Source organism: Populus nigra, chromosome 4 (assembly GCF_951802175.1).
Source record: "Populus nigra chromosome 4, ddPopNigr1.1, whole genome shotgun sequence".
NCBI classification, from domain to species: Eukaryota; Viridiplantae; Streptophyta; class Magnoliopsida; order Malpighiales; family Salicaceae; genus Populus; species Populus nigra.
In genome coordinates, this window is record NC_084855.1 from 3,919,350 (window position 1) to 3,945,928 (window position 26,579).

Below are 26,579 nucleotides of genomic sequence, written 5' to 3' on the forward strand. Positions count from 1 at the left end.
TATAAGTTCCACCTTTTTCACAGAACTCAGAAAACCTGGCACCGTCCTTTGCTTCCTGGAGGATTTTTGTGCCGGTTAACCCAACCGAACAGACTGAATGAATAATCTTCCTCGCAATTTCACCATATGAAGATTTCGTTGCCTGGTTTATCCTCATATTCCTCTCCTTCCATGTGTTAAAAAGTATAATATCACCGAGCCCATCTTAGCACATAGCCTGAAATCGATTTTTTTGTTGGCAATATTCCTCCTAGTCCAATTAAATTCTGCCCACCAATTTCCTACCGGTCTATCAATGCCAAAAAGCTGCAAAATAGGGCCCCAGATGTTCTTAACAGCAGCACAAGAGAACAATAAACGATCCCATTCTCCATGCTGGATGCACATTTCTGACAAGTCTGCAATGTTGCTCCCCAGTTTTAACAACTGTTCTCGTTGAGCATTTGATTTCACTAAATATGTCCCTCCAATCTTTGCCTGATTTGTTCCATTTTGGTAGCATCTGTTTTGCTAGCTGTAAATGGGCTCCATGATTCGGCTGTTGAGTGTTGAGAATTCGGAGAAAGTTTAAATTCTTAGCAGCCCGAATCACAGGCCCAGATCAATTAGAGGACGTTAACGTTTACCTTCATGGTCATGGTTAAGGGGAAAAGATCTAGCTGAACCATCAGGGCGCCCAAAACTGAAGAGTAAAACTTTCATGGATTTAGGGGGGAGAGAAAAAATGGCGATAGATCGAATAAGTAACCTGAGAAAAAGCATGAAAAGCGTAGGAAACTAGCACTCAGATTTGAATGGAAACCGAGAAATCCACAAGGGAGCAGTCCTAATGGAGGAGCATCATTCGGCTGTTGAGCAATATAGCCTTTTCGAGGAGTTGGGATCGCCCCCTTCAGAAGAAAAGAAGAAGACCAGGATGGGGTCCTTAAAGAATTCGAACATTATTCATTTATTCAACTCAAAACAGAACAGAGTAATGTGATATTAGCAAACTGCACTAAATGTCGTAATTCTTTAACCACAAACCAAAACATGACTAAAACTGGCATTATGAGCCCATTAGAACACGGGTGAAGACATTCTACTCTGCCACTGTGGTTCGGAGAGGAAGAGCACTCTCGACTTCCTTAGCATCAGCACTCCTCTCAGCAACAATCTTCGACATTCCAAACATCTGAAAATGAACCAAAGTGTTAGGAGAGCTACCGATTCACACGCACTCACAGATTACACGATACATTTGTCAGTTGCCACTTGACAATTGAACTTAGAAGAAGTTGGAATTGACCTTCTTGATAGTCTTCTTGAAACAATCCTTGTGCTCATCCATAGATGCATGGATGAACTCATCAATGTGATCCTTCACATCCACCAAAAAAGTGGCATCATCCTTCCTTTTCCGTCGACATGAGGTGACAGCAGGTGATTGCTGTTTTTCTGGTTGAGTTTTCTGTGTCTCCATTTGAAATATTCCTGCTACACATGAGATTGGTTTTGAACACCATTACAGCGAGAAGTTTAGAGGAAAGTTTAACAGGTTTCCTTTATCATGAATCTGCTTCGACTTGGAAATAAACAATGCTTTTCGGAACAACGCTCAATCATCATTAATATCCAATGAATAGCACAAGCTAAAGCACCACACATTTCAACCAGGCTAGGGATTGGTATTTGAGGTTCCAGCCCAAGACTTGCCTAAATATATTCCACTGCAATTTTTTTTGCGAGATATATATAGGAGTCGTGGTACATTTCAAATGGAAAATGTCATGCTATGATAATTAAGAGATTCTTAATTTAGAGAATGGTAACTCGACAGATGGACTATGTGGATCGTTATCTACTAGTAATCTCACTCCTTTCTCCCTGAGCCCTTGTATTGTGACCTTACATTTCATGTTCGCATTTTTATGAACCAGAAAAGTAGAGGTATGCAAACTTCATTTTCATTCTTCAAACCTCGAAAATCACGTATCAACATTCCACTATTATTTTCAAAAACATGCGATTTTTTTATAAAAAGAAAACAGTGGCAAAACCAATCTCATCCAAAAATCAATCAAAAAGCAAATCTTTAGGCGAAAATCATCAGAATCATGAAAACACAAGCAAAGCACCTGTTTTTGTATCCACAAACAAATCAATACATGCATGAACTCGTCATTGGAGATATCAATGTTGGTCTCAGTCTTGAGCCTTTGAGAAAACCCATATCACATCACAAAAACTCTCAAAACCATGCAATATTATCACTAGAGATGAAATCTTAATTATCCATGATCCACATCCCGATTGCTAAAAAATTCAGCACAGATAATCAAATTAAAACCACACCAATCCATGAAGTAAAACACGGAAGCAAGCAATTGAAGTTTTTTCTCAGCTTTAATTTGGCATCATTTTAGGCCAACATCAATTTCCCCTCAAGATTTTCACCAGAACAACACAAAAAAAGAAAGGAAATAAACCGAACACACAAACAAGCATGCTTCACATCTCCACCTCAAAACCAGGTGGCATGTGGACAGAAACAAAACAACAATTTCTAGCCTAAATTATTCTAAACTCTAAGTTTCAAGCTTTAACTTAAGTATTTGGACCCAAAAACTCAATCATCCAACACAAGACCCTCACACCGATTCGCAATTAGCCTTAAACCTCAGCAGAACTCACTTCTGTATGTCAAACCTCAATCAAAGTTTTCTCGTTCTTTTTTTTGATGGGTATGAACCTTCAAAGATATAAAATAATCTCTATAAGGTACCGGTAACAGGATTCATGAATATGCATTTTCAAGCTTCCAACCAGTAAAGCATGGACATTTAGCAAACAAGTAAAGGATCAAGGAAAGAAACGATACCTTTGAGACGTTTGATTAGTCAAGGGATTTGAACCCTTTTATCTCCGATGACCTCCTATCCCTTTAAAATATCTCTCCTCTCTCCCTGAACCCTCAGGTTGCAGCTGCCGTTGACAGTGGCTAGTATGGTGGTGCTAGCGAGGGTAGCGTCAGCGTTGTTCGTGCTCAAGGATGGCGGTGCTTTGGTGATCACTAGCGTCCGATGGTGCAGTGGTCGTCTCTGGTGATCTGAGATAGCGGCAGCCTCAAATCGCGAAGCTGATGCCGTTATGGGCAGGGGCGCGGGTTTGTGGGGCGGTTGAGGAAGACAGAAGCGGTCTCGAAATGGAAAAACCTCAATTTAGTCCCCCAATATAAAATTATTACCAATCGAGTCAAACACTTCCTGACTTTATCAATTTGGTTCCAAATATTGTCATGGACGTCAGACAAGGTCCCTTCATCCTTCACTATTAGTGAAATTTAAAAATCTCATCCAATTCGCATCTAATTGTGAGATACTTGCATTAAGACTAACGGATGATAGGTCGATGAAGGGATGATATTGTTAGGTATCGATTATATTTGGAGTAAAATTGATAAAATAAAACGTTTGAAACTCAATTAATAATGACGTAAGACTAACGGGGAACAAATTGAACTAAATGATTTTGTAATTATATTATTGGTTAAAGTCAATCGAAAATTCCAAAAAAATGGATGAGTTTGGTTTCGGTTTAAAACCTTAAAAATAATAATAAAAAGAAAATCCAAATCAAATTAAATTAAATCCAAGCCGTAAATTATCTCAGGTAGCAGCCTATTGTTGATTGAGCATGGAAAACAAAATATCGGTCCAAGCCCACGACCAAACGGACTGAGTTAAAAGCCACTCTATTTGGGCCACAGCCCAGACGGGATGGAAGAAGAAGCCACTCTATTTGGGGCACGGCCCAAAATGAGTGCAATAGAGACTGGAATAAAAGACACCCTTCTCCCATTCTCAGCGCAAAATGCAGCCTTTTTCTTCACCTTTGCACAATTTTAACTCACTCCGTTCACTCTCTCACCTTGCACTTTAATAGACGTATTCTTTGATATAATTTTTGCAAGTAAATATTTTTATACAAGGTTGTTGCTATTTTTTTAGCCATTGCAAATACGCACAATATTCAGTGCAAATTAAGCATCTCATTTCTTAATAATCAATGGTTTTTTTTAACTAATATATCACTGATAATCCTTCGACCAATTAATTTTTGTTCATCTCTCCATTTTTAAAGATGAGCTAACATAACATGAACAATATTTATAAATATTTTGGGTCATTAGGTAAACAAAACAGGTTCTCACAAGTTTTAATTTTTCTCAGACTCAATATTTTACTTCTGTTCTAAATTTCTCATTTTTTTTCTTTTGTTTACTGACTTAAGCATTAGAGAATTTCTTATTTTACTTAATAAGATATAATCAAGCCCATATTCAAGCCAATACATTCTGACCCAGGATCATAACTTGTGGAAAGCCCAAGTTTCATGTGAAGTTTTTTTCATGGTGTTTTTTATAGAAAACTAAATGAAAAACTATTTCATTTCTGTTTCATACTTTTCACCTTCCATGAAAACTTTTTTCATGGTTGACGAAACTTCATAACAAGAGAGAATAATTGATCTCCCAACCATATGGATTCCAGTTTTCTTAGATCTCCAACAATTCATCCATCAAGTGCAAGTACACAACAATGATGTTTTGGTCATACAAGAACAACTTAACACTCTTTCATTCTAAGCAAGAAATTCAACACGTATCTATTACATGCACCAGGCGCATAAAGTAGCTTCAATTTCACAAAAAAAATGAACAAAATAGCATGTAAAGTATGCATAATACTCCCACTCTTCTCACCATAGAAAGCACTCCTTTACGAATCCTAGTCACAATCGTGATTGTTTACATCAACCTTTCTTTGATTCTTACTAGCATGCTCCCTTATGAAAAAGACTTAGACACAAGACGATACCAACTTTTAAGAATAAACACTAATCACACTAGTTGAGAGATTCTCTACTTTATTACAGATTACTAAATACTCATCTTTTTAAATAATGAGTCACAATAAAAACCATTTTGGATGATTATGATGAGATCCCATGAAACACATATAAAATATCATAAGCATTTTAGAACTAGTGACAACAATTAGTGATTTCATATTGTGCAAGATTTTTTCTGCAACTTTTTATGTATCTGGTGTGGTATCATGCCATATATTATTAATTATTTTTGTTTTGATAAAATGAAAAACCATATTAGAAATATTGCGTACTTGTTATTGAACATAAACAAGAAAGATATGTTTCTCGTGTAGGATCAATCCATTTAAAGTCCCTTAAGTTATTTAAAACTTTTTTTTTTATTGAGTTTCAATTATGTTTCATTTTCATTCTCATTATTTTTCAATAAAATCCTTTATAGATAAAAGCATCTAATCATGTGATATAGCTTGTACTATTAAAAAAAAAACTGAGTATAATTAAGAATTTCAAACGAGTAACCATTGAACATATATATATTTATTTATTTATTTGAAGTAACACATCTATCTGCCCAAAATGATTACTTAGTAAAGATTAGTAAGTTTTTTTTTTTAATTATTATTATTAATGATTCATCTTGCAGCTGTTTTAGTATTAAGCCAAGGCAATGTAATGTTTTAAGTTACATGTAAAGGTCTCTGAAAAAATAATCATTCTAAGTAAGTTATGTATTAAAATAAAGATCTTTACAAAATTCAAAGCGTCGACGTTCTAAGACATGAAAAGTTATTTCTATCTTCCTACAATTACCTTTGATAAAAATATATTAAAAAATGAATTTTCACAAATAGTTTACGAAAACAATATATATATATTAATTTCATCCCAATCCATGATGATCTATCATCATAATCTGAAAGGAAGCAAGTTGTTTTTCCAGGCACGAGTTTGGCCAATATGAATTGAAAATTCCCACAAGAGGGTGAAAGCCGTCCAAGCAGGCAAGCGCTGGCATGATTAGAAAACTTTTGGAAGGATTTAATTGCTTGCCTCCTTTCACACACTACGTACGAACAATATCCTTCTCATCTTTAAATCTTATCCCCTTAATATTTCTCCTTTAAATTTTTATTTCTATACCAAAATCCCAGCAATATTTACGACAATGAAAATAGATCTAGACAAAAACTGTATTAGGAAAATAAATTACATTTAAAAATGTATTAACTAACAGCAACTTGAGTGATGAAATTAATAGTTCAGAAGAGGATACGAGTCTTACCAAAGTTCATGGAAAACTGGGTTAACTTATTTTCTATGTTCTTGTCTAGATCTAGGTTTGGATTTTAAGAAAATTTGGGATATAAATTTGGTGCGCGCTCTTGTATATAGTTATAAATTAGGTAGATAACCTACGTTACGCTACCAGTCAAGCCAAATATTTTCTAACATAATTTTTTTTCTTTAAATGATACTATTATTTTTAAAGAAATATGAAAAGTATGAGAGCGAGACTACTCACTTGACTCGGTTCAATAACCTCAATTAATTTAATAATATAATCAAGAAAAAAGCATTGACAATAAATTAAGCAAAAAAAATAGAATTAATTAATTATAAAAAATAAAATGTTAATATCATACTCAAGAGAAGAAAAAAAAAACACATTGGAGGCTCATCTTTGCTCTGCCTTGGACACTACCCCATCATCAAAAATAAATTACTGAGATGATTCTAACGTTATTGTGAAATGTTGTACAACAACATCAAAACAGGTTGCATGCGTCATCATATGAGCAACTTGGAAATCAAACATTTTAAATCATGGTTTAAAAAATAAAATTACAAAAAGTCTTTCAAAATCAGTTTAACATTTTTTCTTTTAAGGATAATTTATTTATTTCATAGTGTTTTACAATGTTAAAAAAACCGATTTGTCCCTTAACAAATCAATTTTAAAAGGATATAATAGTTATTATATGGTTTCAACCTACCGTCTAATATATATATATATATATATATATATATATATATATATGTGATGATTTGCTTTGAAGGAATGAGCCGTATTAGTTTTTTGTTTTTTAATTTAATATATGGCCGGCTTAAATAATAAGAAACAAAAGACGATGTCTTGGTGGAAAAAAACAACAACACGTGAACACTAAGATCACACGTTAAATTAAAAAAAAAAGAAAAAAGGAAGAAGCAGAAAAGACGATTTTGGCATAGCTAGCAAGCTTGATTTTCTTGCCTCCTAGTCTTTATTTTTAGTAAGAAAAAGCACCGTAGTTTTATTTTATTTTTATATATTGAATCCAACTTCAGTTTGCCTAAGATAAGTCTTGTAATTATTAAACATGTGAAATTAAATCCTAAAAGCAAGTACAACGATTTTAAAATTTTCGTTTAAAAGTTCTCTACATGCTATTTGACTCATTATTTTTTTATAAAGTCCTTTTAATTTATTATATTTTTCTAAAATATATATGTTCACTGCTTCACCTATGTTATTATTATTTTTTTTTGAAAATATTTCAACTTTGATCATTTTCTTTTTATTTATAATTGTTTTCTTTAGTTTTTTTGTCAAAGTTTTGTCTATTTTTTATTTAGCCTTTCAATTTCATTTTATCATATTTTTTTTCCTTGGCCATTTTACTGTTAAACTTGATCGAGTTTGATTAAAGGCTGACCAGTTTAAACGAATCACTGCAAACTTGTATGGATTGAACATGTATTTCCAGATCAATTAATTACAAAAACCTTGTCCCCATCAAATCTTGGGTCCTAAGTTTTTTGTGTCAATCCACTAAACCATGCTTAATTTAACAATTATGCATTTAATTATGCAGTTTTTTAAAATTGTTCATAAAAAAGATTTAATCTTGAACTATGCATAATTTGACTTAAAAATATTCATTATTATCGAATATTTTTTTTAAATGATTGTATTTGTGCAAAAGGATGTATTTTTTATTTTTAATAAAAAACTCAAGAGAGTTTTTTTTTCATTTTCACATGCACATAAATATATTATGAAAGTAAAAAAATTAATTAATTTTTAACACGATTCGTATCCTCTTCTATTTCATCTCCAAGTTTTTATTATTATTATTATTCTTCGAGCTCCTTAAATTGTCACGTAGTTTTAATTTAATAATCCTGGCACTGGGTTCAGATTCGAAGTGCGAAAAAGAAACATTTAAAATAAAATGAAAATCATAGCAATATCTTTGAAGAAATCGTGAATTAAGGTAAATTGGTGATTACAATTTTCAAAGAAAAGTTTCTATATTCTTTACTTTGAATCCAATGCTAATAGTAGACAGTACACCTCACTATTTTCAAAGAACATCTCCTATATTCCTTACTTCTCCAGTCTTGAATAAGTTAGGCTATCCAAACTTTGAAATCTATATATGATGTTGCCATGTTCCTTCTCGGGAGGGAAAACAATTTCCATGGTCATTGTGCTTGGCCGAACTTACTTTTCGTTGTTCGTTGTTCGGTTGATTTCCATAAATGAATAGATTTCTTCTCTCACGCTTCCAAAACAAGCAGGAAAATAGCAATCATTCAGTGACCTTTTCGTGATACAGATCTTTCCCAGATTAAAAAAAAAATTGTTTGAGTTTCTTGTCAAAGTGGAGGCAGACGACATCATGTAATTTCTGTCGTACACGCAACAGGTTTTTCCTCCTTTTTTTTAACCATATGAATCTTGTGTTTAAGCGAGTTGAAGGTTTTAATTCGCTGAGAATTCGTGTCCCACAAAAAATAAATAGGAAAATAAAATATATTTAATCTCACGTCTACCCCCTAAAATCTGTAGATATCCTTTTACTAATGCATGCTGTTACGTTGCTCTTAAAATGCACAATATTTTCTTTAGGTGTGTTCTTGGCGAATTCGATTTCTGGATGAAGTATGCGGATATGAATGAAAGTTAAATATAATATTATTATTTTTATAGAGAAAGGTACGAATAAAAACAAAAAATATGGGTGGATTTTTTAAAATAATATATAGTTTTTCATTATATATATTAATTATTCATACCATCCTAGTCATCTCACCTATTATCTTTGCCGCCACCATTGAGTGATGTTGCTGCTAGCCACGGCTGCACCATCACTCTTCCACCTCCATCATTTTCTTCCACCATCACATTTCTTGAGGGTGACTTTGATGTTTAAATATTATTATTATTTTCATTTACTTCTCCTTCAAACCCATCATCACCGTCACACTTATTTTTACTATTATATATGATAGATCATTGATGAAATAATCTTTTAATCCTTAATTATTCATTTTTATTTAAATAAATAGGGTTTTATAAATCTTAAATTTCATTCTGATTTCTTGTTATATAGTATTTCAAACAAATGGTTGCAATTAGAAGTCGTTTTGATCTTTCAATTAATTCTTATAATAATTTCTCTATTTCTATTTTAGGTATTTCATTCACAATAAATTAACCAAGCGGCAACCTAAGAATCTATTTGAGATGTTTCTATGTATTTCTATTTTAGATATATAAAGATTAATTTGGAACAATTCTTCAGCATGCAGGATTAAAAAATATTATCGATAGACACCGAGGTTTGGTGTGATGGAGCCATGGAGGAGAAGGTTCTCAAAAGACTGGACTCATTGATTTGTTCCTTCCTAAATTAAAATTCAAATCATGGACTTTGACTGAATTTTTTGTTCAATGTCTCACGTAGTGCATAAATAAAAATATATTTTCTTTATTTGGTTGACTTGAATTCAAGTTTGGTGGCATGTGCTAGTCGTTGCTACAAACTCCCGATCTCACTCTCACAGCTCTCTCCTATTCTTCAATTACTTAATTAGACGACCACATCCAATTTTATTTTTTTAAAAATTAATCCATTCTGTGCCACATTGTTCTAAACGCCTTGTATTTTTATTAATTTATTCAAAAAACCCAGGCTGTTAATTTAGTTAATTAAACATTTATGTTTTTCTATTTTATTTAATCGATTTTAAATGGGTGATGATGACGTTAATATTAACGAAGATATAAATTCGACAATAATGAATAAAACAAATACTCATTTAATTGTGATAAAATATAGATTTTGTACAATTTTACTCAATTTAATAAAATTAAAAATACACATAATCAATTTGTTTGGTTAATATATTAGGTTCTGTTTCTTATAAAATAACGATAATAGTCATAACTGAGTGACTCGGCCTGTTTCTCATAATTTTTATTTATTTATCAAGTTTAGTATCTAAATTGTCTAGTCTCGATCGACCGTCAGAGTTGACTCACTCCTTTTTCAGAGGTCATTGGCTGATTTGCTTACTTGAAATTCTAGCCATACTAATATCAGGTCAACAAACTCAGCTAGAATCAATCAGGAGGTGCTTTTTATGACAAGTTCTATCGCACGCCAAAGCTATTGAATCTTCGTTCTTGTTTCACTGTGCTATGCGACAAATACTCTAATTAAACCCTATATTAATTTACTGATTATGACCCTATTTTACATGTATTTGCGTATGTTTTTTTAATGGAGTTATACTGTCACTGTCAAAAATCAAAGCCACACTGTCTGGCTCATCTTCTAGCACTGTCATGAAATTAATACCATCTTAGAACACCCATATGATCACCCTGCAGGATAGCTTACATGCCTAGAGGAGTATATTAATGCCACAACTTTCCTAATTCTGAGCTTCTAATTCTTAAAGAATTATCTTAATCTAATAATTTAATATATTAAATAAGATTTCAAGATATAATTTATATTATTTTTTAATATATCTCCTCAAATGAAAGTTATTTAGATTTGAAATTTGCACAGATCTATTCTACCTTGTGCTTAATTTTTTATCAAATAAATGGGGATGATGAGATTTGAACTCGTGACCGCTTGGTTATCAAGACTCTAATACCATGTCAAAAAATCATCTAAACTCAATAACTTAAACTGTTAGATGAAGTCTCAAGATATAATTTATATTATTCTCTAACACTAATTCCGCCAAAAAATCAGCACAGTACTGGTTCCCTTCACATAGAATATGAGAGAGTGTGCACTTCCAATCTTATCTAAGAAGTATTCTAATGTCCTCAATGATGACAAGGTAAGGATGACGAACATGTAAATGATATATATGGAAACGTGAGTCTTGAAGATTGTCAGCAGGATAAAGAGATTGCAGAAGATCATCACAAGAGATTACACTCACTGAATCAATCACTAACTCCTAAGTAATGATATTGATATCAATGGAAACTTGAAGATTATCAGCAGGATAAAGAGGTTGCAGAAGATCATCACAAGATTACATTCACTGAATCAATCGCTAACTCCTCATGTTTAGCTAATTAAAGATAATTGCCCAGGAGAATGTTTAGGGGATGATTGATCTCTCAAAATCTGTAACTCCTTGCACAAATCTTGGCACTGGTACTTGTGCACTTCTTTTCTTTAGAAGCATTCTGTAAACCAACACAAAGGGATAGAAAAAGAAAAACAACTGCTCTTCCATCTTTTCCCTAAATTTCTACAAAACAGTGGAAATATTCATGATTTGCCCGAATAGTCTCCTGGGAATTGGTCTCAACCATCACCTTGATCATTGACCGAATATGATATTATATTATAATTATCAAAATATGTTTTGTGAGTATTTTGATTTTTTAAAATATACTTAGAACGTTTCTTGTTTCAATTAATTGCAATAAACGGAAAAAACATGTAAATCTATGAGGATTAATTTGCTTAATTTCCCTGGACAAAATTATGATGTCTTGGCTAGTTGCATGCACCTATGATACTTTGAAACATGAGTTTTTGATTGCGTAAAATTTTTTGCCACGCACACAAAGAATTAAGGAGGAAAAAAACGAGATTGCTTGCCTAACCAGCAGCATCTCCTGATCATTTCTGTGCATCTTCGAAGAACGAAAATTAAATTATTGACTGCCGTGCCGGCACAAGATTTTCTAGTTTTGAATATATAGAAATCAGTTTTCCTTTTTGTTGTATCACAAAAAATATATATAGAAATAAAATTTGAGCTAAATTCCGATATTGCAGAGATCATCATGCATTCAGAACATTCGAGCTATGATAAATGATGAAACTGAATTACATATATACGTGCGCGCGCAAGCGAACTATCTGCTATGGGACAAGAACTGTGATGTAGATTCATATATTTCTAAGCATATTAAGAAACAATTATATATTTTTAATAAGACGAGGATGCTTCCAAGCTGACAATTCGTCTGGTATATATACTGGAGATTCAAAGCTTTTGATCGTTTCATAGCTTTGATGAAATCCGAATTGGTCCCCGTGCAACTGTACCTCAACACTAATTAAGCTGCCATGATTCGTTGATTGGATTATTATTTACGACAAATCATTGTTTAAGGTCTGAAAGTCAGCAATCTATCGTATAATGCCCTTCCCGTCACTCTCCCCGAGCCTATCGATCTTGGAAAGAAAGACGAGGTCTTGTCGAGTATTGTGGCCCTTTTTGAACCAATGTTTTCAACCCAACGGTACTGTATACATACGTACTCCACCGGAACTGTTTGATGATAAATTTCCAAGGCAAGAAAAAGAAAAGGTTGCTAATGATATGTGACGTCTGTAATTACTGTCGTTTGTAAACAGACTACTGCTAACGCTACTGTTTTTCAGAGGATCTCGGTCCTTTTTATCATATTGGTAATTTTGATATTTGAAAATAAATTGTATAAAATAATTTGTAATGTCATGAAAGATGAAAAATTATATATATATATATATATATATATATATATATATATATATATATATATATATTATGAAAGATTTTCAAAATATGATTATTATCACAGCTCATCACTACATAAATTCTTGTAATAACAAATTGCCCTACGAGATTTAAGTGATGAAAGATTTTATATTTTTATAATGGTGAAACAATGTCAATTCCTTTAAAATTATAAATATAATCAATACCAATTTATTCAAAATAAATTTAAATATGTTCAAATAAAATATATAACAAAAGTAGTATGGTTTTAGACAAATTGAATGCATGAATCTAAAATCATCAGCAAAGTCAGAAAATTTGACATAAGGGGGATGAAAAAATTATATAAAAAAAATAAATGTATATATTTGACATTGTGATGCAAGTTGTTTCTTTAAAATATTTTTTATTTTTAACATTTTTAACATTAGTATATGAAAATCATAAAAATAAAATAAAATATTAAAATATCAAATCGGTATTTTTATATACAAAACTCAGTCTTAAAACATATTAAAAAAAATAAAAGCTACTCCACTAGTAAACATTTACGGGCTAATAAGTTAAAGATAGGAATGGTAAAAAAAAATGATATTTTTAAAATTATTCATAAAATTAATTAATGGTTGATTTGGTTACATGAGGACCCCACCTAGTGGGTCTCACACGGAAAATTCTTACTCATTTGCCTAAAGGCATGGTCCCATGGCAAACAGAACTCCTTCATCTGTCTTCGAGAACGAGGACTTCGGGACCCAACAGTATTAAAGGAAGGATACGTACGAAGGATTCCTAGGAAGTAGTCGTTATGCAGAAGTCATGCTTACATAAGCACTTTCTACAGTTCGTTATATAGAAATCAAACAATTATGTGGTGTTTATTTTTTAAAATTAATTTTTATTAAATATAATATATTAAATAATATATTTTTTATTTTTTAAAAATTGTTTCTGGTGTTAGCATATTAAAAGGACCCAAAATATAAAATATTAATTTAAAAAAAATTAAAACTTTCATGGAATGTCATTTGGAATGCCATTCTAAATTGCTTCTATATGATTTAGTCAAAATACTATACGGGTCAGATTAATTGTCTTAAAAAATTTAAAATGACTATTAAAGTATAGCTAAAGTATTTTCAAGGAAAAAAATAATTATGTAGTGATTGATCTAATGTGATCTAGTTGTCTTGATAGATACAAAAACAAAATAAAAAATATATATAGAAAAAAATTCAACACAATACTTTTTTTAAAAAAATTAAGATGACAATATATTGAACCAAACCAATTCAAATAAGATTGACATGTAAAATCTGTGACACATGTCATGAAATAGTGATAACCTCATAGAAAATAAATTAAAAAATATTTTGGAATTTAATTCTCAAACAACACAATGTTGAATGAGTGAATTTCAAAAGATTAATAAAAAAATAATAAACGATGATAGAATCGACCTAGATTAACTTGACAAATATGGATTATAAGACTAAGATAACTCAGGAGAAAGTAAATCAAAATAAATTACGAAGTTTAATTTTCAATCAATTCAATCTTAAATGATGAAATTAAAAAAAAATTGATTAAAAAATAACCAAAAAAAACCCAAGTCAACCTGGGTTAACCCGCTAAACCTGTGACTTAGGCCATGAAACTAAGATAACCTCATAGAAAACAAATCAAAATAAATTATGAAATTTAATTAACAATCAACCTAATATCGAATGATAAAATTAAAAAATAATCAATTACAAAAAAAATAATCAAAAAACCCGACTCAGCCGAATTAACTAGTAGAAGTCGTGACTTGATTCATGAAATGAAATAACTTCATAGAAAATAAATAAATAAAATATTACATAACTTAATCCTAATAAATTCAATATTAAATAATGAAATTACAGAAATATACTTTGTAAGAATGAGACATTTATTTCCCAGCCTAGCTCTTGTTAACATGGTCGCTTATCCACTAAATTTACTATTATAAATATAATTTAATTTTAATTTTAATTATTTTTATATAAATTAAATTAATTTTGAATGATTTAGAGATTGGCGGTGATAAAATACTAAAATGATATTATTTTTAATAATAATAATATATTTAAGTTGACTGCATAATTCATAAATTAATCTTTAAATCAGATTTTATACCTCATCAAACCACTACAATTCACGATCTTGGAAATGGTGAAGTAGGAATAGCTCCATGCCAACATACAGGACACCCGTGATTAACGGTAGATTAAGGTTTTTAATTTTCATGCACTAATGGTTAATTTTTGATTGATTGTACCGAGCTTGTAATTTATCAGTAATTTTCAACACGAAGAAAAATCAGTGTTTTCCTTAAATTTAGTTAGTATAATCCTTTCACTGTTTCTGTACAATTTCAATTTTTTTTTTTATTTTTAAATCCCTAGTCTCAAAATCCTTTCTTACACTGCTCTCAAGGTCTAAGCAATGCCCTGGATATTTTGATTAACAGAATAAGAATTTCATTATAGAAGAATCACTCGATTCTCATGAACCACAACATTGATTAGTAGCTAGTTTGTGCAGTGAGTTCCTAATCCGAAAGGCAGACTTTTTCAATATATATATATATATATTATCGGTTGGTGCAATGACATGAAGTGATAGGATTGATTTTGTCCTTGTAAACAGAGATGATCCAGGCCAACAAAAATTGAAAAGGAGAAACAATTGGTGAGAAGTCAAATCTTTAAAGATCTTTGCCTGTCGATGAAAGTCAACAATATGTTCTACTGGGAATCCACCTGTGATCGTTCGTGTTTCCTTTCTAATATTAGGGTGGGTGGCTTCTGTTTTTTTCCGTGTCGATCGAAGGTTTGAGGGCACTGAACAACAATGATGTGATTATCTAATCTATCTCTTCAAGTTCAATTAACCTTTTAATGGGTTTATTAATTGATTAATGTTGCTGGGTATATATTACTTTTGTTTAGAAGTATACCAAAATTAATATTTTTATAATTTTTTTGACATTCCACGTCCTAAACGGACAACCTCACTAACTTATTTTATATATATAACTTGGTCTACAAAGGGGGCTAAAAACTATCCCGTGATGCATTACCAGACTTCAGGGAAAAAGAAAAATAAAATGGTCAAGAAGGCATAACCTGAGCTTACAGGGTGACTTATATATATATAAAAGAAGAAATTATGAATGCTTTCCGAATCGAATTGATGGCGGGGTTGAAATTGTCCCAAAAAACAAGGTGTAAACGAGGAATTTCCATTTTCATTAGTCAAGGGGTATGCTCTCCGAGCTGGACTTTTAAATCGGTTCTTGTGATGCAGAATTTAAAACTTTCAAAGAAGTCCTGGGTCCCTTTGTAAACCTTTGGACCCCGAGATTTTAGTAGACTTCTTCCAGGACAGATCATTTGCCCTCGAGTACCTCCTTATAATCAAAGTCATGCCTTGACCAGAACAAGCACAAAGTACGCAAGCATTCGTCGAAGGCACTGTGTGTTGTTTGTGTGTGTGTATATATAATAGCCCTCAACTTGGAGAGCAGTCTCGCGTGATTATACATGGTGTAAGAGAGAAGAAAGAAAGAAATAGATATAGAGATATGGAGGCCTTGTCAAAGATGAGTAGTTCTGATATTGATCATAACGAGGATGAGGAAGTGATGCTTCCAGGTTTCCGATTTCACCCCACTGATGAAGAGCTTGTTGGGTTCTATCTGCGGCGGAAGGTGGAAAAGAAACCACTTAGGTTTGAACTCATCAAACAGATCGATATCTACAAGTACGATCCATGGGATCTTCCAAGTAAGACGTCGTGCTCTTTTCAAGTGTATATATTTACCTAGTGATGTTCATCCATCACCTTTTTAGAGTTTATTCTAACCTAATTAGCTAGTGAAACCACAGAAATCTTTCGTTTTTCGCTTGTGATCAATCGCATCCGTGTTTGGTGCACAGAACTAGAGCTTCTTTCTGCCATTCAAACCCAATCTTAAATCTCATGGCTTCTTTTCTGTTCTTCTATATATATATATATACACTTCTGGTACAACATTCAAAAAAGTACTTACGATAGATTTATTCAACTCCTTTATGCTAATTAAGATCAGCACATACTGACATATGTATAGTTCATGAGGTGTCCAGTTGCAGAACTTCAACCTGATCTCACCGGGTCTGACCGACAGGAATGGTGTGTGTGTGTGTGTGTGTGTGTGTGTGTGTGTGTGTGTAGCTAGAGAGAGAGATCTTTTTTTTTTATGATATAGCATGAGATCTTAGGGATCATAAGAACTTTGGAGTCACTATACGGTAATTATTTATCCAAAACTAATCCATTGTGTTTCAGAAAAGTTGCTTCCGTTTCCAATATTAGCCAGTGCCCCGGAGGACCAAAATCGGAAACATTCATGAGTCTAATACATTCGATATGTGGCCGGATATGAATATTAATTTACTTTAAATATGCAGTACATCGATCCGGCTGTAATTGCAAAAATAAATAAATAAACAAAACAATTATTTATCATTCCATAAATAAAAATGTAATTAAAAAAATTTAGAGTATCTAAGCTTGCTGAAAATAAGATTTCCTCCATAAAGAGGCATCTGTATGATTTCAATTAGCAGATCATCATATCGTATTCGAGTTCATTAATTACATCCTGATAATGTCGTTGGCTTTGCCTCTAACCTTCTGTTTTCTACTTTTTTTACATGAAGAAGTTAGCAATGCGGGGGACAGGGAGTGGTACTTCTTCTGCATACGAGGGAGAAAGTATAGGAACAGCATAAGGCCTAACAGAGTCACAGGATCTGGATTTTGGAAGGCCACCGGCATCGACAAGCCCATATATTCAGTCAAAGAACCACATGAGTGCGTTGGCCTCAAGAAATCCTTGGTCTACTACCGGGGAAGTGCTGGAAAAGGCACTAAAACTGATTGGATGATGCACGAGTTTCGCCTTCCACCAAACGGGAAGACCACGAACCCTAAGAACATTGCACAAGAAGCTGTAAGTTTCTTCATTCCACGTTATTCCTCATCGATATCACTTTCCATGGTTATTCTCGCCATTTTCATGTCGACGAGAATTCCCCCTCAAAATTAAGGGAGTCATCAACAATAACCTAGTTATCTATAACGTATAATGCATATTAATCAGTGCATACATGCATCATGGTATATATGGATAAATTAAACCGACAACTAGCAAGTTTGAGGAACGAGTAACTAAGAGGAAGGGATAATATACAACGTTAAGCGTCCATGATTTATATACGGCAAGCATACTAACCACTTCTACATTGATAAATTTGCTTACAGCCTAATATTTCTAAATTACAATGTGTTTTTCCCCGTCTAAAAACGAGATCTTATGGACCTTAATTAGGTTACATGTATATAGAAATGAACAATGTTTTTCGAAACAGCAGCAATATTAATTAATGTTACTACTCAATCATGCATGTAGAGCATCGACAATTAATATTAACTTCTAGATGTGATTATATGATTAAAAATTTCTTTCTTGGCATGAATATATCTGGTTATAGCTATCACAATGTCGACTCTCTCATCACGATGAACATACCATGAACCAAGGAGATGAAATTGTCAAGTTTTATGAAATATATGCCATCTTTTTATTTGTTTATTGTTGCTTTTAATTATTAGTTTAAGTACTTTATTTATTCTTTATACATTAGAAAACATGGCATCAATTGTTAAAAATTTATAATTAAGGGTTTTTTTTTTTGTTATAAAAACAAGCTTTAATACACGAGACTTTTCGAGGAAGAAATTAGCATAATATCAGTTGATCAATTGTAAGCTTGATTGCGAAAAAAGAAAGAAAGAAAGTTTGAATAGTAAGTTTAATGGGTGACATGTGGGTCTCCCCCGCGCCCCATTATTGAAATTAATCCTAAGGAATTGATTAATTGGGTGATAGCTACCTGGTGCATCGACGACAAACTTTTTTCGTTTTTTCACATTCTTCTTTTTCGGAAGTCTACGGAACAAATAGTTAAAGTCAATAGGGACCATCGATCTCTTCAGAAGTTCGAAATGTGTGGTTTATTTCCATTGCCAGAGAAACAAAATTCAACTCTTAAATTTCCAACTGACAAGTCCTTTTCCCTGGCCGGCCCATGCAGGAGGTTTGGACGCTCTGTCGAATTCTCAAACGAGTCCCGTCCCACAAAAAGTACGTACCGGCAGCAGCAGCAGCAGCAAAACAGCACCCTATTATTGACTCGAATTCAAAAACATGCAGCTTTGAATCTGAAATTAGTGCCGAGCAGAATGTGAGTTTTGGAGACTCGTTCACTCAACGAAATGAAAGGAAGCCTGTCATCATAGATAATCAAGTTAACCATGAAAGGAATCACTTTTTTACGGGTGGTCAGTATGATTCGATAACTGAAGCTCCATTTACAGCAGCTTTCCAGAACTTCTGGAATCCAGATGTTGGAGATGATTTCTTTGATAATGGAAACTGGGATGAACTAAGAACAGTGGTCGAGCTAGGCGCCATTGATCCAGCTCAAGCTTACGACTATTGTAGATAAAGTGATAGATAGATAGATATATATTTATATATAGCTAGGTAGCCAAGCAGTTATATACATAGACACACACACACACTAAACATATATTCCCCTTCTACCACCACCTTGGTGGTAGCTATATATTATTGTGTCCTATATATGATGATTGGGAATTTAGAAATCTATTAATTAATTAATTAATTAAGCATTATGGATTAGTAACAACCTTTTGACATTTCCTTTCTTTATGTTTTCCCTCCCTTCCCGGCCGGCCAGCGGGAGTAGCTTTTGACATTATAATATATATGTTCAAGGTATCCGTGCCCATTTTTGTTGGGTGTATCGGACCATGAACTAATGTCTTAACTATGTAACGAGGAATCAGTTTATTTATTCTATTCTTGGTTGGATATCTATTTGTAAGCTTATGATGACTATCTTCATCAAAACTAAATGCTATGATGTGTTTCAAATCCGATTGAGATTCCCGTGCCTTCTCTCCATTTTCTTGCGTAAACAAAGCCATCCTCCATTGAACACCCACTTGAAATAGAGTAACAATAAAGAAACAGAAAAACACATAAATTTTTTTTAAATGATTGAAAAATATAAAAAATTAGATAAACAAGTTAAATATTATAAATATTATTACTATAGAAAAAAACATAGATTGATTTTAAAAGTAAAATTAATTATTATTATTACTACTACTACTATTAACTTAGACTTGATATATCTTCTAGATGTAAGAAAATTGGAGCTCGAAAGAGAACGCCTCACTCAAATGGCTTGGGTGTGAAAAAAGCGCAGACCCAAATTGTTTGGGTCTTGCAATAACACGTCAAGATCCAATTCGCTTGAGTACTGTTCAGTTCAAAGGCTAATGAGTCGGGTTTCAAGACCCCATGCTATCAGGTCCTGCTTTAAGATCCAACTATAATGAGTCCAGCATTCGGATCAAAAAATAATGGTGGTTGACCAAACCAAATTTGCTTAGGTCCTCTCTCGAACCAATGACTAATAGATCCTCCCTCAAACCAAAAGCCAATGGATTCTCCTTCGGGATCATAGCATAATAAATCCGAACTCAATTCTCGTAAATCTTACCACTAGACCAAATTAACTTAAAGAGTCCTTTTTCGAGACCCAGTTCTTTTGGGTTAAGTATTAGGATTCAAGGGAAAGGGTCTTGCTTCCAGATCCAAGACTCACGGGTCCTTGACAGGACTCAAGGTTAATGGGTTTGGCATCATAACCCTAATGGATTTCAAGTGAGGATCCAATTCTTTTGAGTCTGGTATCCAGGTCAGTATTTATACCTTTTTTGTTGGGTGTGTCGTACATGAACTAATATCTTATCTATGTAACGAGGAATCAGGACATTGGAAGATTTACTTTTATTTATTTATTTTATTTTTGGTTAGATATCTATTTGTAAGCTTTTGATGACTATCTTCAAAACTAATTGCTGTGATGTGTTTCAAATCCGATTGAAATTCCCATGCCTTCTCTCCATTTTCCTGCGTAAACAAAGCCATAATTCATTGAACACCCCACTTGAAATAGAGTAATAATACTAAATGCACATCGCTCTTTATAACAGAAAAGAAAAAACAGCAAACTTCGTCTAACATGGGCAGGTAGAGTTGTTCTGTGAACTCTCTTGGACTCCTGGGTGCATAGGCAAGGGCCACGGGAATTAGTGTATCTGCATGCAACAGCGAGGCTAAGCTAGCTGGCGTGGAAGAATAATAACAGGCGGAAGTGGAGATGATGGAGGATGGTGACTTGGGAGGCTCAAGCTTAATCTTTGGCCCAACAGAGGGAGCTATCGGACTACAAGCTAAGTTGAACTGAAACTGATTGCTTCAATGATCCAAAATTGAAAACAATAAAGGAAGAGAGAGTTCCATTCACTGACTTTGGCACCATATCCTGAAGATGTAGAAATATAGAATTGCTGAGCCAAGTGTCAAGGCAGTCAGTGGATAGTTCAACTAAATCCACGTATTTCTTAGCAAAACTAGCAGCGAAACTGCGCCTGGTGCAGGCAACATGATGTGCTTCGTTCAATGATTTCTATGATGAGGGGAAATTTGGGTAACAATACATTTAAATGCAACAAGAACCTAATCAAGCAACAAAAGCGGTCAGCAACTATAAATTAATTTAACAAGCTCAATACAGAAACATCATAGGGGGATTAAAGCCCTCGATAACATTCAAGAAAAGCCGGCTGTATTCTTTAACAAAGATACAAAGTCACTCATAGATATATGATTTGGGGCTAGGCGGTTCAGATCTCAGAACTATGCTCTCTGTACACACATAAAATAGATGGACGATTTGAAGCTCTCAATTACATTCCAGGAAAGATCTGGCTGTATCCTTCATTGAAGATACAAGGTCATATAACAACAATGGCATCGAATGAGCCAGCTAATGAAAGAAATACCTCGATAAATGTCAAGATTTTACTGTCAATTGACTTCAAATAGCATGCTGTCCCCTACCTTTAAAGATTCTATCCCCTGTCGTATGTGCAACATTGAATATCAAGGCTGATGATAGGTATTGGCTCCTTGCTCATGATGATTATTTACAGGTGGGCTCACAACAGAAATGTCCAGGCTGCTTCCTTCTGTCTCAGGGGCAACTTCCCTCACATCAGCTATTGTTGACTCTGTTGCCTGAATATCGCTCCATTCAGCATCTTCAACTGGCCGGGGGTTGCTTTGATCAACTGCCATGTGCACAACACTCTCCCCGGAGGCTGGGACAGCTCTAGAAACACTAAGACAAGCTTTATCCACATTCTCATCTGACATGTCCACATGCTTAGTCAAGGGAAGAGTTCTACCAACAACATTTGGGGTCTCCGTCTTCTCCTCGAAAACTTGCTCTGTATCTAGGTGCTGCCTGTTGAGTGAAAGGTATATCAGTTTTATCAGTCTTAGCAAATTTCAAGAAATAATATTTTTCAAATTGCTCCGTCTCATGGACTAAAAATGCTGATGTATGCACGATTCATGTTTAATGCAGAAAAGAAATGATCGAGATAGATTAGCAGAAGCAGTGAGATGACAGGTTCCAAGAGTGAAAAATAAAGGTTTACGGGTCTCCTAAAAAAGGCTAACATAAGACGAGTTCAAAAGGTCAGAAAATTGAAAACGATGCAGCAATCTTCATATTGGCTTTAGATTGGATCAGATGTCAAACCTTTGAAGTTGTGCCTGTAGCACATTTGCATATGCTAGAAGCTCCTCCTTCTCCTTCACAGCAGCTGCCTCCTTCTCCACAGCCTCCTTTATTCTAGCTTCAACATCTGCTTCTGCAACTCTTGCCTTCTCCTCTGCTCTCACAACAGCTCCTTCTAATATCACAGCACGCTCTCTAGCTTTTGCAATCTCAGAACGCCACAAATTTGCCTCATGAATGGCAGAGTCTCTCTGCTTGATCAGTTGATCTCTTTCCTTGCTCAGAGCCACAATCTTCTCTTCAAAATCTTTTAACTACACATGTCCATCAATGAAAACCCACATAAACAAAGATGAAACTGACATCCAAAATTTTATTAGGCATAAATCCCAATTGGCAATGATATTAATCAAACTGCACGTCAGAAGAAAAATATATATCTTCTGAAAAGGGAATTGCTTTTGCTATCACATCGTGTATAGTTTACATATAGCCATTGGACTGCACAATGAACCATCAAGAAAGGAGAGATTACTGGTACCTTCAACATGGATGACTCCAACTGCTTTTCTGAAGCTTTTGATAACCGCTCAATTTCAGAACAAGCAATTCTTCTTTGTTCATCCATAATATGAGCAGCAGATGCTGCAGTCTCAGCAGCTTCCGCTGTCTCAGATAGTTTATCTGCTATATCTCTTATTGTTGAATCACGAGCACGAAGATCTCGAGCCAGATTCTGTAATTCCTCATCCTTGACTCTCAGCGTCTCCTGTAAGATACTCTTGCTTAGAAAACCAAGTCCATGTAGAATGAATAGTCAAATAAACTTAAGTTGGCATCAGGAAGCAACCAGTTGGGAACATGCCAAGCTAGGCTAGGCAGGTGTTGCACAGCATGTGTATGCATATATTGCGAGGCTGGTTAGTTGATTTTCAAAATGAAGGGATGCATAGTTGGGTTCCAAAAGACAAGCAAAGCCAGACACTTTGACTCATTGAAAATTTACTATTTGTCATTCCTAACATGAAATTTGTACAACACTCAATAATGCTGGGGTACATATGTTAAATCCTTTGAAAATGACTTCTTATCTGCAGGAGCAAGCAAATATTGAAACTGCAAGCTGTTTAGCAAGTGCAAAATCAATCTGCACATGGTTAAAAGAAAAAAATTAAGAGCATAATTCTCAAAGGCGAGCTTATGCATACATCCTCTGCACTGAGAAGGACCCTCTTCTTCATGCATTAGCGCAGACTCAGAGTGCATAACTCAGTATTTACAGTAAAAAGAGGTTAAAGGGAATGCAGTTTGACACACATATTCTAAGCATCAAGTGGCAAACATTGAATGGGGTGGTATACTCTTAAGTTCCAAAAATTAACAGAAGGCAACCAATTTTGAGTATGCATAATGCATACCAAGGATGTTCCATAATAAGTGTGTTTGGCATTGTGGTAGCTTTTGTTGGTGTGTTTTGAAAAGGTAGGTTTAAAAAAAACTGCAAATTGTAACTTCTTAACCAAGATTTCAAGAGAGAGTTTTCAACAGGGACTCGTACAAAACTTTGGTGCACTTTCAAATCTATTGTTGGGGCAAAACACAGAACACACCAAACGGAGCCTAAATCTGGGCAAAAAATGTAACACAAACAAACAAAGAAACAAAAAAGAACGAGCAATTTTGGGAATTATATACCTTCATGATTGTCAAGTCATCCATCGGACCATCAATAGTCCTATTATTCATCATTCCTAAAGCATTTCTCAAAGAAATCTGCATTGCTGCTTCAATTTCTTTAGAGCATTCCTGTGCTATTGAATTGGCAGCGGCAACTACAGCTGCAACTGTTCCTAATTTTGCAGAACCACTTCCACTTAAGGAATCTACAGCCTCTTTGTGAGCCTTTAGAACCAACTGAGTAGCACTGGTCATTGAAAGGCCAAAAATAATTAAGAATAGGTAAAAGCCATGTGAAATATAAATTTCAACATCAATCTGAATAAAGGGGAAAAAATGGAACTCATATGAACCTACTAAGATCGGCCAAAGTACATTAGTTGCTGAACATCATCACAAAAACATAGGCCAACTAAAAGAAAATTACAGATAGAGAAAGGAACCTAAGATGAAGAAAAAAGGGGTGCTGTTAGATTCTCATGCATTAGAAGTACTTGCCTCTTAGATTCTACCAGTGTTGGTGAGAAATGTTTTAAGCCAATTGTTTAACTTTTAGGGCAGTTTCCGAACAGTCAAAGTCATGACAGGGAATGACTTCAACATACAGCCTATATGAAATATTTTAAAGGGGACACAAAATTTGAAAGTTGCTCTAATGTTGGAGGATCAAAACAAATCACCTACAAGATGATCAATGCCAGCAGGAGAAGGCTACAAGAGTTATCCTTATTCCTACCCTATCCAAGAACATATGAGCCATAAGATTCTAAAATACTATTTTCTTTCCCTCACTGATTCAAGGCATACCATATTTTTGCCATCTTTTGCCTCCTTCACCTTTGCACTTTTTATTCATATTCTGACAAAAGTCACCTCCACTTTCTCTTGAACATGCTCAATTGTTATATTTGTCTTTTCTTGGAAGCTCTAAAAAGTCCAATTAATGGATCATCTCCAAGATGTTACGGTTATTCAAACATAGTGTATACTGGCAGGGGAGAAAAAATAATGCTTTAAGCAGTGTATATTTAATCCCAAAATCTCAAACCAGCATATGTCTTAGATCATGTCCATGGAAAAGGGGTGAAAGAAACCCTCACAAGTGGAAGTACATAAAGACTCCTAAAATGTTCACATAACCTAAGACATAGACCAGCAGAACGCTATTGCTTTCTTGATTTTCAGAACAAAAATTATTTCAAACTTTACATGAATAATCAACAAATCTACATATAAAAAAAACAAAAAACACATTTATAATCATAGAAAAGCATAGTAACAGAAATATATCCTTCAGCTCATCGAAAATTCCATAAAGCAAAGGCAAAACTTACTGTAGAGTTGCTACCCAAGCTCTAGCTGCACCAGGAGTCTCTGCACAAAGGAAGTAATCGTTTTTCTGGGGAGTACCAATATCTAAATTAAAGTTAAGCGTGCAACTTCAGCAAATGCCAATTCACCTACACCACAACGCTTTCAACTGAACAAAAGAATAACAATCTCAAATAGAATAGCTAACTAAGGATACAAAAACAGCAGCCATCATACTTTGGGAGTCCACTAAATCATGCACGGAAAAAAGAGTGTTAATAATCATTCAAATAATTAATAACGAAAGTAATTTCTGAAAATGAGCAAGAAAACCATCATTAAAAAACACTAATATTACTGGAAGTTCACAGGAGAGGCTGTGATCGTGCTATTCGCGTCAAAGATAATCGTTCCTTTCACAGCTGGCTCATTTCTCCTAGTCCTAAAAGGCACGAAAAACAGCATAAGTTGAAGATTAAAATATAATCCCTGAAAAAACGAAAAAAGGAGCAAAATTTGCTCACTTATATTCCATTTTCCCGGTCGTCGGGTCTAAGATCACCCATCGCTCGTTCCATTTCCTCAGCTAACAATGCAAAATCAAGAATCAATAACTTACAACTCACTCCTAAAGACCCAACAATGTCAAAACAACCATAGAATTTATTCATAGACTATCAAGAAAGCTCTGTAATTTCCGGGTACAAAAAAAAAATCTGAAAATAAAGAGATTGAAAGGGGAATTGGCGTACAGTTTCAGATCGCTTAAGGAGTGGGCCTTGCAACAGGTTTCTACCAGAACCGGACGCTAATTGCCGCTTGATCTTCTCCAAACTATTTTCTGTGTCCGCTGCTGCTCTCTGCTGTTGTTACAATTAATCATAATTACAATTAGCTTAATTACGTATGATCACTGTAATAATTGATCAAAACACTTTGTTATGGATTCAATTCATTTAGATTAAAATGAGAGAGAAGGGGTGGGGAGGACTGACCGCGGAAGCTCCATTGGAGGTCATGATGGTATTACAGATCAACGATTAAGGTTCGGTCGCTTTGGATAAATGGGTTTTTGTGATGTTTTTAGAATAGAAGACAAACACGAACATGAAAATAATATTAAAAATTACGAAGAGGGCTGTTAGGTTTGGCTTGTCTCGT

General features: G+C 33.9%; 3 protein-coding genes across 6 annotated transcripts; 1 reads left to right on the top strand and 2 right to left on the bottom strand.

Moving 5' to 3' along the window:
* Window positions 1-917: 917 nt before the first annotated feature.
* On the bottom strand, window positions 918-3,179 carry LOC133691551 (uncharacterized). Of its 2 annotated transcripts, none has more exons than XM_062112098.1 (3): window positions 2,861-3,179; window positions 1,289-1,476; window positions 918-1,174 (listed from the first exon to the last, which is right to left on the bottom strand). In XM_062112098.1, the coding sequence occupies exons 2-3, from the start codon at window positions 1,460-1,462 to the stop codon at window positions 1,082-1,084; spliced, it is 267 nt and encodes an 88-aa protein (XP_061968082.1). In that variant the 5' UTR covers window positions 1,463-1,476; window positions 2,861-3,179; the 3' UTR covers window positions 918-1,081. The 2 variants fall into 2 exon arrangements, with proteins under 2 accessions (XP_061968082.1, XP_061968083.1); XM_062112099.1 differs by having other exon boundaries at window positions 1,289-1,473; window positions 2,861-3,177.
* A 12,916-nt stretch (window positions 3,180-16,095) lies between these two features.
* LOC133691926 (transcription factor JUNGBRUNNEN 1) lies at window positions 16,096-19,707 on the top strand. 2 transcript variants are annotated; one of them, XM_062112552.1, is made up of 3 exons: window positions 16,096-16,484; window positions 17,406-17,695; window positions 18,840-19,707. In XM_062112552.1, the coding sequence occupies exons 1-3, from the start codon at window positions 16,283-16,285 to the stop codon at window positions 19,251-19,253; spliced, it is 906 nt and encodes a 301-aa protein (XP_061968536.1). In that variant the 5' UTR covers window positions 16,096-16,282; the 3' UTR covers window positions 19,254-19,707. The 2 variants fall into 2 exon arrangements, with proteins under 2 accessions (XP_061968536.1, XP_061968534.1); XM_062112550.1 differs by having other exon boundaries at window positions 16,098-16,484; window positions 17,403-17,695.
* A 1,707-nt stretch (window positions 19,708-21,414) lies between these two features.
* On the bottom strand, window positions 21,415-26,579 carry LOC133692436 (uncharacterized). 2 transcript variants are annotated; one of them, XM_062113376.1, is made up of 10 exons: window positions 26,414-26,579; window positions 26,171-26,278; window positions 25,943-26,004; window positions 25,777-25,860; window positions 25,636-25,667; window positions 25,442-25,523; window positions 24,126-24,354; window positions 22,972-23,199; window positions 22,452-22,744; window positions 21,415-22,151 (listed from the first exon to the last, which is right to left on the bottom strand). In XM_062113376.1, exons 1-10 carry the CDS (start codon window positions 26,435-26,437, stop codon window positions 21,788-21,790), a joined length of 1,506 nt encoding a protein of 501 aa, XP_061969360.1. In that variant the 5' UTR covers window positions 26,438-26,579; the 3' UTR covers window positions 21,415-21,787. The 2 variants fall into 2 exon arrangements, with proteins under 2 accessions (XP_061969360.1, XP_061969359.1); XM_062113375.1 differs by having other exon boundaries at window positions 26,171-26,281; window positions 26,414-26,578.